General features: G+C 25.0%; 3 protein-coding genes across 4 annotated transcripts; 2 read left to right on the top strand and 1 right to left on the bottom strand.

The window, feature by feature from the left end:
- Nucleotides 1-111: 111 nt before the first annotated feature.
- Nucleotides 112-3053, bottom strand: LOC122853230 (nuclear pore complex protein Nup93-like). Of its 2 annotated transcripts, XM_044153566.1 has the most exons (4): nt 2912-3053; nt 2626-2788; nt 2354-2534; nt 112-2270 (listed from the first exon to the last, which is right to left on the bottom strand). In XM_044153566.1, exons 2-4 carry the CDS (start codon nt 2724-2726, stop codon nt 192-194), a joined length of 2361 nt encoding a protein of 786 aa, XP_044009501.1. In that variant the 5' UTR covers nt 2727-2788; nt 2912-3053; the 3' UTR covers nt 112-191. The 2 variants fall into 2 exon arrangements, with proteins under 2 accessions (XP_044009501.1, XP_044009500.1); XM_044153565.1 differs by having other exon boundaries at nt 2626-3053.
- Nucleotides 3054-3120: 67 nt separating this feature from the next.
- Nucleotides 3121-5395, top strand: LOC122853244 (nucleolin-like). Its single transcript, XM_044153600.1, has 4 exons — nt 3121-3233; nt 3441-4712; nt 4801-4936; nt 5020-5395. Exons 2-4 carry the CDS (start codon nt 3448-3450, stop codon nt 5233-5235), a joined length of 1617 nt encoding a protein of 538 aa, XP_044009535.1. The 5' UTR covers nt 3121-3233; nt 3441-3447; the 3' UTR covers nt 5236-5395.
- Nucleotides 5396-5523: 128 nt separating this feature from the next.
- Nucleotides 5524-8073, top strand: LOC122853248 (coiled-coil domain-containing protein 13). The gene is made up of 9 exons (XM_044153604.1): nt 5524-5762; nt 5855-6079; nt 6140-6299; nt 6367-6611; nt 6686-6864; nt 6964-7189; nt 7277-7449; nt 7536-7670; nt 7742-8073. Exons 1-9 carry the CDS (start codon nt 5616-5618, stop codon nt 7743-7745), a joined length of 1494 nt encoding a protein of 497 aa, XP_044009539.1. The 5' UTR covers nt 5524-5615; the 3' UTR covers nt 7746-8073.
- Nucleotides 8074-13072: the final 4999 nt, after the last annotated feature.

The raw sequence follows: 13072 nt of genomic DNA, 5'->3' as shown, positions 1-13072 counted from the left end.
TTAAAAAAAAATGAGAATAAATAAATAAAATTAATTATCAATTTATTTTTATTTTATTATTACAATACAAAAAAAAGAAAGAGAAAAAAACAATAAACAAAATTCCTTACACGTATTTAAATTATAATTTATATAAAAGTTAAATGTTGGCCAGTATAAAAATGGAAAGAAAATGAAATTGTTGTGTATTTTTAGTGCATTAAAATTTCCATTTGTACAAGTTTGCTATTTGTTTCATTTGGCATACGATATGGTAATGTACCAGCAAAACTAGTAAGTGCCCTGGCATGTTCTCTAAGATCTCTGAGTTGTTGTTCCTTGGCATACTCATCACCAGATTCATTTGATCTCATTTTTTGATATTGACGATATAATATTGTCATTGTTGCAAGTAAAACATCTGATAATGCACCAGCAACTTCTGGTGATACTCTTCTTAATGCAGTAACTCTTTCATCAACTTCTTTAATTTGTAATGGTAATAATTTTGAATCAGATATTGTTCTTAGAGCTGTTTGATGTTGATCATTATGAAATTGATCAAAAAATACCATTAAATCTCTCAATGTATAAAAACCAGCAATTAATTCAGCTGGTACTTGAATAGGAATACCTTGATATCTCAAACTAATTTCATTTGCCATTGTTTGTAATCTTGATCTTAATGAACCAGTTGTACTTTTTTGACTGACAACTTGTGCTAATAATGTACACATTAATGTTAATACTTTTTCATGATTACCAGAAAGATCATACATATGTACAGCATCTTCTAGTAGACCTTTTCTATTTAATGTTTGTGCACAAATATTAATAACATCATCAGTATTAACTTGAAATTGATCAAGTACACCTGGTAATCTTCTGTCTTTATCAATTTTACCAACAAGTAATGCACGATTATTTGGTGTTGCATCAACAACCATTTCAGCAGCAGATGATGCAAACATATTTCTTCCATTTGGATCTTTCATTGATTTTAATAAAAATAAATAATGTATACTTTCTTTTGGATCAGATGATTCAAATCTTTTAACATATAAAAGTATAAGTCTAGCAAGATTTAATCTTTTTGCTGGTGGTTTATCTGCTGGATCAACAGTTATTAATGGTGCTAATACACTTTGACTTGGTGCAAGTAAACTATGTTCATGCATTGCAGCAGCAAGATGAACAGCATGTGGAAGATTTTTAGCACCAGCACCACGTGCTAAAAATTCAATAGCAGCTTCAAATTGTCCAGTTAAAAATAACATTGAAAAATATAAAAATGGTTGATCATGAGCATGATAATATGATTCACCATATATTTCTAATATTGTTGTTTGTAAATGATCAAGTGTTAATTTATGTTCTGAGTCACTTTGTGAATCACGTATTTGACATAATTTTAACCATAAATAATCATCAGCAGTTGACATAACTTCTGAATGTAAATCATCTGGATCACATGGTACAAGAGCACAATATGATGCTCTTTTAAATGGATCAGTTGATGATCTAACATGTTTTCTATAATGAAGTTTTAATATTGATTCACCACGATTACTTGGTTTTTTTTGTGTATCATTTGTTGCTTCTTCAAGTGCTTGACGAAATTCTTGAAAATTAGTACCACATTGATTAAAACATTGTAATGCTGCTTTAAAATCACCAGCTCTCATACAATAATATACAAGTGGCCATAATGGTTTATCATCAATCATGACATCTTCTAAATCACGATAATTTTGTACTCTAATACCAATGAAACTTTTAACTAATGGTATGGTTCCTGGTATACCACCTCTTTTAGCTTGTGCTAAATTTTCATTAACCAATGAATTCATAAAATCACGATAACGATTTTCCAAATATTTTCTTGCTTGTGATACAATTTTTTCTTCAACTTCACTACTTGTTCTTGATTTAATTGGATCACCACGAGGTGTTGGTGGTATATTAACCATAAATTTAACCATTGACCACATATCTTGTACTTTTTTATCATTAAATGTTTCAGCAGCTTTTGAAAAACTATTAAATAAACTTGGACGTGTTATACCACGTAACACATGATCATTATAAATTTGTAACTCTTTAGCATATGCTATTTCAATATTTGACAATGCACTGACCATTGAACCAGCAAGTTTTGTACGTTGTGGTGTACCACGTAAATCAACAAGTTCACCTGATGGTGCTGTCATTGCATTTATTATTTCAAAACGCATTTGTTTCCATTCACCCAGCATGTGTTCCATTTGTTGAACTCTATTTAATTCAAATGTCTGAAAAACAAATATTTAAAATTTACTTGTTATATTTATTTAAATGTTATTAAATCTATTTATTTATTTATTATTAAACTTACGTCTTTGTGAACACGTTCAATAATTGATAAAATAGCATTTTCTTTTTCATTTCTTAAATAACTGACAATATCTGTATCAGCAATTGGATCAAGTGGCTCAAATGTACGTCTAGCACTGAGTGAATTTAATTTTTGTGTTATTTGAGGCAAATCAATTCCACGAGATCCCAATAATAAATGTCTAAAACCAAAAATAAAAAATATTTTTAATTATTAAAAATCATTAAATTTATTATTAAATTTTTTATGAATAAAAAAAAAATGATCCTTACGCTTGAACTTGAGCATCTTGGGTTCCAGTTTGTGTTGTACGTGACCAAAGATCATCTGAATCTTCAGCAAGTTGTCTGAGATTTCTTTGGACCTGGGGCATTTCCCCAGAACCTTCAACTGTAGCTGCCAGCTGTTCTGCTGATCGCAGCAATTCATTAAAATCTGGATCATTCATTTTTTTTAGATTTTTAATTCACACTTTATTTATTAAATTTAATTTGTTATTATTTTTTTAGTTTATGAACAATTGTTTTGTCAATTTTATAACATTTACAAGTGTTTAACCTTAACAACTCATGCTCCGTCACTTTGAATCGTTATTTTACAGCGTCACCGGTTTTTTCTCTCTCTCTTTTTTGCAGACTAGAGACATCTTGTAAGCATTGTGTGTATCAAAAATATCAACTCCATAGAGGTCAGTAGTCCTTATAATCTAATGGAAGGGGTGGAAGTGTGCATGACCATCTTGTTGATATTTTGTAGTCATAGTTTGTGGCAATCGTTGTTAAAAAAAAAAGATTAAAAACGTGTGCCTATTCAATTTTTCATATTGCTGCTTACACGTGGTGTCAGCAATTTTTATTGTACTAATCTTGACGATAATAAGGTAATTATAATTAATTAATTATTAAAATTAAATTGTTATTTACTAAAATTATTTATAAATTAAAAATAAATTTTAGTTTAATCAATTTGCAAGTGATTGTATGATTGAGTAAATTACTAACAACGCACATGTTTTGTTGGCTATTTATTTTTGTTGGTTATCATTTAATTTTTATTTGTGATTTTAATTAAATTTATTTTGTTGTAGTTTAATTATGGCAAAAAAAGGAGTAAAAAGACCGATTGAAGAATCAGCTGAAGGCACTAAAGTAGCCAATAAACCAGCAGAAAAAAAATTAAAACTTAATGGCAATGTTCCCCAAAAGCCAAAAAAACAATCAGATGTTGTTGATAAAAAACCACAAGTTAATAATATCAAAAAAGAAAAAATAACTAATGGTGTTAAACCAACAAATGGTGAAGCTGAAAAACAACAAACAGTTAATGGAGTTGAAAAAGCTAAAAAAGAAAAAAAAATGAAATATACACCAGAAGAATTTCTTGAAAGACAAAAAGCAAGAATTTTAGCTAAAAAAGAAAAAATGTTAGCTAAAAAAAAGAAGGAATTAGAGGCAAAAAATGAAAATAGAAGAATCAAAAGACAACAAGGAGGTGATCTTAATCTTGAAAATATTAAAAAAACTGAAGAACAAATTGATGCACAAATTGCAGAAATTAAAAGTCGTCCAGAATTGACAAAAACAGCTCGTAGAAAATTGGGACTTTTACAAAAACAAAAAAATATATTAAATGGAACTGCTCAAGATAAAACAGTTAATGTAGTACCAACATTAAATCCAAATGAAAAAAGAAGATTACGTAAAAATATGGCTAAAATTAAGTTGAAGGCAGCAAGTGATGATGGTGGTGCCTCATTAAAAGTTGAAAAAAAAAAACCAGCTCAAGTTGAAAAAAAAAATACAGCTGTTAAAGTAAAAGAAGATAAAAAAATTGATGCTGTTAAAGTAAAAGAAGACAAAAAAGTTAATGCCATCAAAATAAAAGAAGACAAAAAAATTAATGCCATTAAAATTAAAGAAGACAAAAAAATTAATGCTGTTAAAGTAACACCTGTTAAAGTAGAGAAAAAAAATGTTAAAGATACTCAACAATTAAAAGGAAAGAAAGTTGTTAAAGAAGAGCCAAAAGCTGAAAGTGATGATGATGAAGATGAAGATGAAGATGAAGATGATGATGATGAAGAAGAAGAAGCTGATACCACATTAAACACAACTGCTGATGCTGATAGTACTTTAAACACAACTGCTGATGCTGATAGTACTTTGAACACATCAGCAGATGTCAGTATGGAACAAGATGATGATGAAGATCATGATGACGACGATGATGATGATGATGATGATGACGAGGAAGAATTACCAGTTCCAAAACCAGAAATAAAGAAAAAACCAGAACCAACAAATCACGATTCATCAAAGAAAACTCGTTATGTTTTATTCGTTGGAAATCTTCCATATGAGTAAGTTGATTTAATTGATACATCATTTAAATTATTTATTTTAAATACTTGAATATAAATAACATAATTTTTTAATTTTTATTTACAGTGCAACTGTCGATGGTCTTAAAAAACACTTTTTGACAAAATGCAGTGAAGTCAAATCTATAAGATTACCTTTGAAAAAAGATCAGAGTCCAAAAGGAATTGCATTTGTTGAATTAAATAACAGCACTGATTATGAGGTAAATTAAATTTTTATCAATATAATTAACTTGTGTTTTTAATTATTAATTAATTAATTGTTTTTTATTTCCTTATTTTACAGAAATCATTGTCTCTTCACAATACCATTTTCAATGGAAGAAAACTCAATGTTCAGTACTCTGAAGGTGGATCAAAGAAAGCTGGAAATAGACCACATGTTGTTGCTAAAAATCAAAAATTACATGCATTGAGAAAACAGGGAAAACTTGCTGGTAGCACTAAAGATTCACAAAAACGTAATGTCAGAAGAAATAACAAACCAGCAGCATCTGCTTAAATATTTTATAATATTACAACATTTATCAACAATTTAAACATTTAATAATAATTTTTATTATTATTTTTAACTGTATAAACAATTAATTAACATAATAATTGATGAATTTGCACTTTCATCCTGTAAACAATAATAACTTTACAAAAATAAACATCGAATTGGCTATAAATTTTATTAACAGCTTTATTAATTTATTTTTAATTTATTTATATTTAATATATGTATTGGGGAAAAAAAAAAGAAAAATAATTTGTTTTTGTTTAAGCTGTTCAGACTGTAGAAAACTTCATACTTAATTATGTCAGAATATTTATAATAATTACTAATTAATCTCATTGATTTTATTAATCGCTAATATTTTTTTTTTTCAACAGTTTATTATGAGTAGCGATAAATTTAAACCAGCTGATAAAAAAAATATATATAGTTTTGAAAATAATGTGTCATTCAAGGAATTAGTTGAAGATAAAATACCATCTTCCATTAAATTTTCAGACAAGAAAAACACTCGTCTTTATAAAATTTCAGTAAGTTAAATTGACAATTTGAATGGTAATAAAGTTAATGTTTAAAATATTAAACATTTAAATATATTTATAAAAACAGAGTCATCTCGTAGGATCAACAGTCTGAAAATGGATCACTTTGTCATGTCTTAACAGAAGTTGAAGGAGTAAAATTTGATAGAAAAAATATTGAAAAGCCAGCATTGATGAAAAATCAATTAAAAAATGATGATCAAGTTAAAAATTTACGTGAACAATTAGCTCAATCAAATGCTAAGCTTTATGAATCAAAAAATGCTTGTTTGTCTCTTCGCCAAGAGCTTCATAAAGTTCAAAAAGTAAAACAAAAAATCTAATATACATTTTCTTAATTAAATAATGAAAAAAATATTTTATAGCTTCTTCAAAATGAAGTTGGAAGTAACATCTCAATATCAGGACTTTTAAATTGTCCAGGTAATTGGAAAGGTCGAGCCCAACAAATTCAACAACTACAACAAAAAATTAATGATATTCAGAGTAAAAATGATGTTGATCGTTCATCAAGATCAGCATCAGGTATCTAAAAAAAAACAATATAAATAATTATTAATAAATAATTAATAAATTAAATAATTTTTTACAGTTATTTATGATAAAAAATGTACATTACAATTAAAATTAATGGAACAAGAACGTAAAAATCAAATTGAAACTTTAACTAAAGAATTAAAACACTCAGAAATAACATTAGATGATAAAATAAAAAAAATTGAAGCATACAAAGCAAGAATAAAAATATTAGAAAATAATATAAACAATTCAAAAAGAGATATAATATTATTAAATGAAAAAAAATTACATGATAATCAATTAATTGAAGCTCTAAATGTCAGTAATACTTTTTTAATTTTTTTTCAAGCTTATCAATAACAAAAAAATTAAAATAAAATTACTAATTACAGGGTCAATTACGAGCAGTTGAAGGAAGATATCGTGAAAAAGAAATGGATCTAATATTTCAAAAGGAAAAAATTCAACGTGATTATGGTGATATAAAAAAAGAACTTGGTTGTTCACGTCTTCAAGTTGAACAGCTGCGAAAAAAATTGCATGAGCGTGAAATTGAAATTGACATTTTAAAGTAAATATTAAATTATATTTAAATAAACAAATGAAGCTTGAATTTAGGTGGAAAAAAAAAAAAATTAATATATGAATAAATTTATTTTAAAATATGTAGATCAAGTAATAATTCTTTGAGTGAATCAGGTAAATTTTCTAGACCTGTATCAAGTAAAACACTTCATGATAGTCCAATTAATACAAATAGAAAAAATTCAAGGGATTCAAATGAGTATGTTGTCTTGCGTCTTGCTGCTGAAGCTGAAAATGTAAAATTAATGGAACTTGTTGCTTTGTTGAATCGTCGATTGGATAAAGAACGTAATGATACTGATCAAATATCCGTAAGATAATTTTATTTATTTATTTTAATCAAGTCTATTTCGAAATAGAAAAAAAAAAAACTAGTTTATGGTGAATAAATAATTTAGGAATGTTTAAGAAAAGAAAAATATAAAAATGCAAAATTGGAAAAAAAAATTGAAAAAATTGAAATGACAAATAATTGTCGTGTTAATTTTGGATATCGTGCTAGATGTTCAAGATCATCAATCAATTGTAACTCGTCAAAGGAAGAGCTCAGTGTTGAAAAAAATCAGTACAAGTATTTACATTAAAATTTGTGATGAATAAATAGCTTAAATTGAGAAAAATAATATTGATTGAGATGATTTTTTCTATTGATTGCAGATTGGAATTACTTGAAGAAGAATGTCTTGCTTTGAAAGCTCGATTAGCCACTGTTCAACAAGAAAAAATTAATGATCTTTCTATGTACAAAAATATGTTGGATAAAACAAAAAATATAATCAAGGATAATTACAGGTTTTTTAATTTAATTTTGGTTAATTTAAATTATCATTTTTTAATTTGAATTTTTTTTTTTTATTACTCAGATAAGTCAACAAAATATATTTGGATGATTTTATTTTTTTGGCTGAATAATAAATTTATTGTGATACATAAAAAATATCTTGTGACGAACAAAAGGGAAGGTAATAAAATTAAGAAATATCACACTTGATAACGTAAAGATTTATTTTTTTTTTATTTATTTTTTTTTTTTCCATTTAAAACTGTCAAGAAATTGTGTGTGTGTTCTGTAATTTTATATAACGATGTTTACTCTTGGCCACGTTTGCACTAGTATCTCGATTACTTGATGTTATAAATTCATCTCAAATTTAAAAAGATTAATAAAAATATGACAAAATGAGGTCTCAACAAATTGTGACTAAATTTTTTTTTTTAATTTTAATAATAAATAAATAAAATCAGACAATTTTTTCTGATAAGATTTCGTAAATAAAAAAATTAAATTTTTATATAAAATATTATCATATTAATTATAAATAATAATTTTAAAATGTAATTATGAATAATTTTTTAAAAATTTAATTATAAATAATTATTTTAAAATGTTATTTTTAAATAATTCTATGAAAAAAAGGAAAAATTCGAAAAAATTGATAAAATCGAAATTCGAAATATATTTTTCGAAATTAATTATTACTGTCATTAATGAGACAATAAAAAAATTGATGTTTGTGAAAAAAATTCATAGCTAGTTTATCATATTTTTAAATATATTTTTTTAAAAAAAAAAGCACTCGTGAAAGTGTAATAATTAACCGCTTTGAAGTCTAAACAAAAAAGTCTGCATGTCGCCTAACATGCAGACGTGAAAGTCGGCATGACAATAGTCATCATTGGCAATACATTATTAAAAAAAAAAATTTCATCAAGACTTGTGTCATGTAAAATTATCAAATTTAACGTAAAAATAATAACAATAATCAATGATTCTTTGATGGATCAAAAGAAACCATATCAATTGATAATATTGATTGAAAAATTATTGGAAAAATTGACTTGAAATTTTTTCAAAAAAGACAATTGATTCAAGTTAAAAATTAATTTTTTAGTCGTATAATTATTGTGTCGTGTCATTTATAGGTATACATGCAATGAGCACTCGGATTGTATATTGCCTCGTGTGTTGGATGATAAGAAAACACCCGTGACGTCAGTGTAGCTGGCAGGTATATGAACCATCGCCGAGACGACGTCCACGTCACTTGGTTTTCAACCTCAAGACAAGCTGTTTCTTCAAAAAAAAATTAATTTTATCAATTTTAATTTAGTAAAAAATTTATTTTTATTTCAATTACAAATTCATCTGCATCAAATTGATACACAAAATTCATTTTGGCATATCATTTTATTCAGAAAATTTTTATTTTTAAATTTGAAAAAAAAATTGTGTTTTTTATTGATGACTATTGGGGTAAGTACATTTTTTTTAAATAGTAATTAATTTATAATAATTAAAATTGATAAAAAAAAATTCAACTTGAGTATCATAAATTATTGTTAAATATTTTTTTCTATTGAAATGTTTTTCTTTTCATTTTTTACTATGAAAATAATAATTATTTTTTTTGTCTTTTCATGTGCAAATTTTTAAGATACTGTTACGGCAAACGGTTCCTTATTCTTTGTAATAATTATGTAATATTTACACGGGCCAATGACTCGTATTAAGATGTCGAACAGTTACTCAATATATTATTATTTTTTTTGTTTAAATAAATGTCTAAAGTGTGTAAAAAAAAAAAACCAAAAAATAATAATTTAAATTCTTTTATTTTGTTTATCGAGTATATGAATTTTTTTTTTTTTTTCAATTTGTTTACAACAAACATCTTATCTTTCGTCATTTTTATCACACTTTATTATTATTTTTTTTTTATCTTTGATATCTTGAAAAAAATGTGAGGTAAATATTAGAATCATCGCCCCTTTTGCAAACAGGTTACGGATTTTTCGGTGGTACCTGGCGGTGGTAATATACCTTATCAAAACACCTTATCATATCTTGAAAATATAACTGGAGAATTGATAACAAAATCATACTTTCCCTTGAGTCAAATAACGATATTACTGATCATCAAATACACCACGAAAATTCAATTCAATTTACCAAGAAATATTATTATTTTACACACATGTCTGACTCAATATTGATAAAAAAAAATTTCCCAGGTAATATTAGATAAATGCCTTTTTATCTAACATATTTTTTTTTAAATCTTAAAATTATTTGTTTAAAAAAATATTCTACTTCTTTTTTTTTCTTATCATTAATTTTTTTTTCTTTTTTTTCTATCAACGTTATATTATTTTATCAAAAACTGGTTATAAAATTTAATATCAATTCGAATAATACATTAAATTATAAATAATATATCGAGACACAATTAAATAATTACATCATGAATTTTATGTAAACTGACCTAAAAAAAAAATTTCAAAGTTGCATTAAATGTTGAATAAAATGAGTGTAAATATATTTAATCAGTTGTTGGGGACACAAGTGAAATAGCCATCTGGGTAAACAATAATCCAATGAAGTTGATATTTTTCATGTAATTCTAGGGGAGGTAAAAAATATATTCAAAAAAAAAAACTGGAGAAATTCCCCTGCTCAATTTATTCTTTTTTAAATTTTATTTTCTATATATCAGTAGAGAAATATGGTAGCAAGAAATATTTGTTTGCTTAAACATTAGAAGCAACACGATAATCGAACATCCAGTTGAAATTAATTTAACGAGTTGTTACGTAAAAACTTGTGTTGGTGTCATCTTGATTCTTAACACCCTCTCCTTTTCTTGAGTCTTTACTATTTCAAACAATCTACATATTTTTTTTTTCTTTCTATCAATCCATAGAGTGGGGAAATTTGAATATTTTTTTTTCATTTCATTTTCGTTTTTTTTATATACAATAGTTTTTTTTTTTGAGACCGCATGTTGACTCGTGCCGCAAACATCGACAGTGTCTCATTAATCCATTCACACTGTAACTTGAACAACGTGTCGAGCTTTTATTTTTGACTCAATTAATTTACAAATAATTGCATTAATTTTATCAATATATTTTATTTTAAAAAAGTGTTACTATATACAATATATTTTTGCGTTATTGAGGGAGCATTGGAATTGAGCAAGTGGTGTTTACCAGTCAATAATATTAACGCTAAATGAACCTCGCCGGCTCACACTAACTCGATAACAACTTTTTATATGTATATTTATTTAAAGGAATATATTATATTTAGTCTTAAATATTTAGAATATAATTTTTTTTTTAAATAATCATTACAGGTGATATTGGATAGGCGAGTGCGATGAAGAGAGCTATCCATCGACAGTATGGTAATTGTAACACTGTCATGGAGTTGCTCTCTTTGTTGATGCCGCCTAATACAACACAAAAAAAAATTATTATTAAATTTAGTTTTAATTAGCTGATATAATTTATAATAAAATGTATATAATTTAATTTTTTTTTTTTCATATATTTATCTTGTAATTTAATTTATTGTAAATTTTTTAATTTAAAAAAAAAAAAAAAAAAAGTAATTTATTGCTAATATATAAAATAAATATTTATAATAATATTTAATTGTTTTTAATGACAATATATTTTACTTTGATATATATTTAATTGAATGATTTATATAAAAAATTTTTTTTCTCTATTTTTTTGTATAGAAAAAAAAATAAATAAATGTATTATTCCAGTTGATAAATCAACAAGGTAGACTGTTGACTGTGGTGAGTTGAACGACCTTATTCTTGATTAGAAACGGGTGAGCATATACAGAAATTTTACACTATACGCAAATGAATGTATATAAAATGATGTTTATATGTGCCATGAACTCTAAACACCATAAAATAAAATGCAAGTAAAAACCCTTTTGCAAGGCGACACAACTCGTTCACAAGCACGTATCGTTAATTCGTCTTTTTCTTTTTCAATTTTTTTTTACTATATATTAATTTCTTTTGATTATTTTTTTTCTCTTTCATTCATTCGATATAACAATTTCAATGGATAATATAAATTTGTTTCTATTTTTTTTTTAACTGTTTTGTCATTGAGTTTATACAAAAATGCAATTATTATTTTTCCTTGAAGATGTTGTTAAATTGTTAATTGAAAAATATTAAAATTAATTATGTGTATAGATATTTATTGCTGTTTAATTGTTTTTTCATTTAATTGTTTATATGTATATATTTTTTTTCAATAATAATTTCATAAATCACAGCAATAAAACGACAAAGTTTATTAGTAATTTATGATTTAGCTGTTTTTATTTTACAGTGGCGCATAATTTGCTTGTGTGATGGCACCAGACAGTAAATAAAGTTTAAAAAAATAAAATTTATCTTGAGCTCTAGTTAATCATCGAGATAACACTAATGCTCATGTAAATTACCATATTTAACTTAACATCGTCTACATTGATACATATAAATCACACAATTGTGACTTGAAAATTTTGTAGAAATATTTTTTCAATTTTTATATCTTTATCAAATTTATTAATTTATAATTTAAGACAATTTAAATAATTCAATCCATCAAAATAACATCAAAAAAATAAAATAATAAAATAACAACTCGAATATATTTTTCAATTTAATATATATTTATAAATAAAAAATTTAAAATCTATTTTTATATTTTTAAACTGTGTCTACTGAAAAAAAAAATAAAACAAGTAGTGATAAAATTTTATATATATTTTTTATTGTTATCTTGAATAGAAAAAACCTTCCCACGAAAAAAAAAAAAAAAAAAAACTCGTATTTAGAAATGTTTTTAATAATTTATAAAAATATATTTATGATAAAAAAATTTCATTATGATAATTGATAAAAAAATATTAGTAAAACATTAAAAATTCATAAATAAATTTACTTATTAAATTAATTTAATGCCTATTTTTTTAATAGATAAACAAATAAATAATATTTGTAAAATTGAACAATAAATTAAATTGTATTGATGAGTTATTTTTTTTTTTCCTTCTATTATGATGAGTGTGCTGTGTGTGTTACTATTACTTCAAACAGGAAGTCCCATTAATACTTGAAAAAATGATAAAAAAAAAAATTGTCTATACAATAATTTTTGTGATGACAATATTTAATATTTTTTTTTTTTTACTAGCACTGCCACATTTACCTCGGTTTGAGTCGAGGTTTCCATTTTTCAGCATCATCATTATGATGAAGATTTGCACGACAACAAATGTCCTTGTGGTTTTTATGAAAATATATTTGAATTTCTACACGACTTATTTTTTATTTTCATTGTCCATGTAATTGCATCGATGAAGTTACCACGTATTTATAACCACAGCTCGT

Source organism: Aphidius gifuensis, linkage group LG3 (assembly GCF_014905175.1).
Source record: "Aphidius gifuensis isolate YNYX2018 linkage group LG3, ASM1490517v1, whole genome shotgun sequence".
NCBI classification, from domain to species: domain Eukaryota; kingdom Metazoa; phylum Arthropoda; class Insecta; order Hymenoptera; family Braconidae; genus Aphidius; species Aphidius gifuensis.
This window is presented reverse-complemented; position numbering and strand designations above follow the sequence as displayed.

Excerpts from the sequence above, each read along its gene's own strand:
- LOC122853230 (XM_044153565.1), bottom strand. The coding sequence starts at position 2,801 with ATGAATGATCCAGATTTTAATGAATTGCTGCGATCAGCAGAACAGCTG. Across the intron at positions 2,535-2,625 it reads CAAGATGCTCAAGTTCAAGC|ACATTTATTATTGGGATCTC; the intron begins GTAAGGATCATT and ends TTTTGGTTTTAG. Across the intron at positions 2,271-2,353 it reads TTGAACGTGTTCACAAAGAC|ACATTTGAATTAAATAGAGT; the intron begins GTAAGTTTAATA and ends TTTGTTTTTCAG.
- LOC122853244 (XM_044153600.1), top strand. The coding sequence starts at position 3,448 with ATGGCAAAAAAAGGAGTAAAAAGACCGATTGAAGAATCAGCTGAAGGC. Across the intron at positions 4,713-4,800 it reads GTTGGAAATCTTCCATATGA|TGCAACTGTCGATGGTCTTA; the intron begins GTAAGTTGATTT and ends TTTTATTTACAG. Across the intron at positions 4,937-5,019 it reads ATAACAGCACTGATTATGAG|AAATCATTGTCTCTTCACAA; the intron begins GTAAATTAAATT and ends CTTATTTTACAG.
- LOC122853248 (XM_044153604.1), top strand. The coding sequence starts at position 5,616 with ATGAGTAGCGATAAATTTAAACCAGCTGATAAAAAAAATATATATAGT. Across the intron at positions 5,763-5,854 it reads CTCGTCTTTATAAAATTTCA|GATCAACAGTCTGAAAATGG; the intron begins GTAAGTTAAATT and ends GTCATCTCGTAG. Across the intron at positions 7,450-7,535 it reads GTTGAAAAAAATCAGTACAA|ATTGGAATTACTTGAAGAAG; the intron begins GTATTTACATTA and ends TATTGATTGCAG.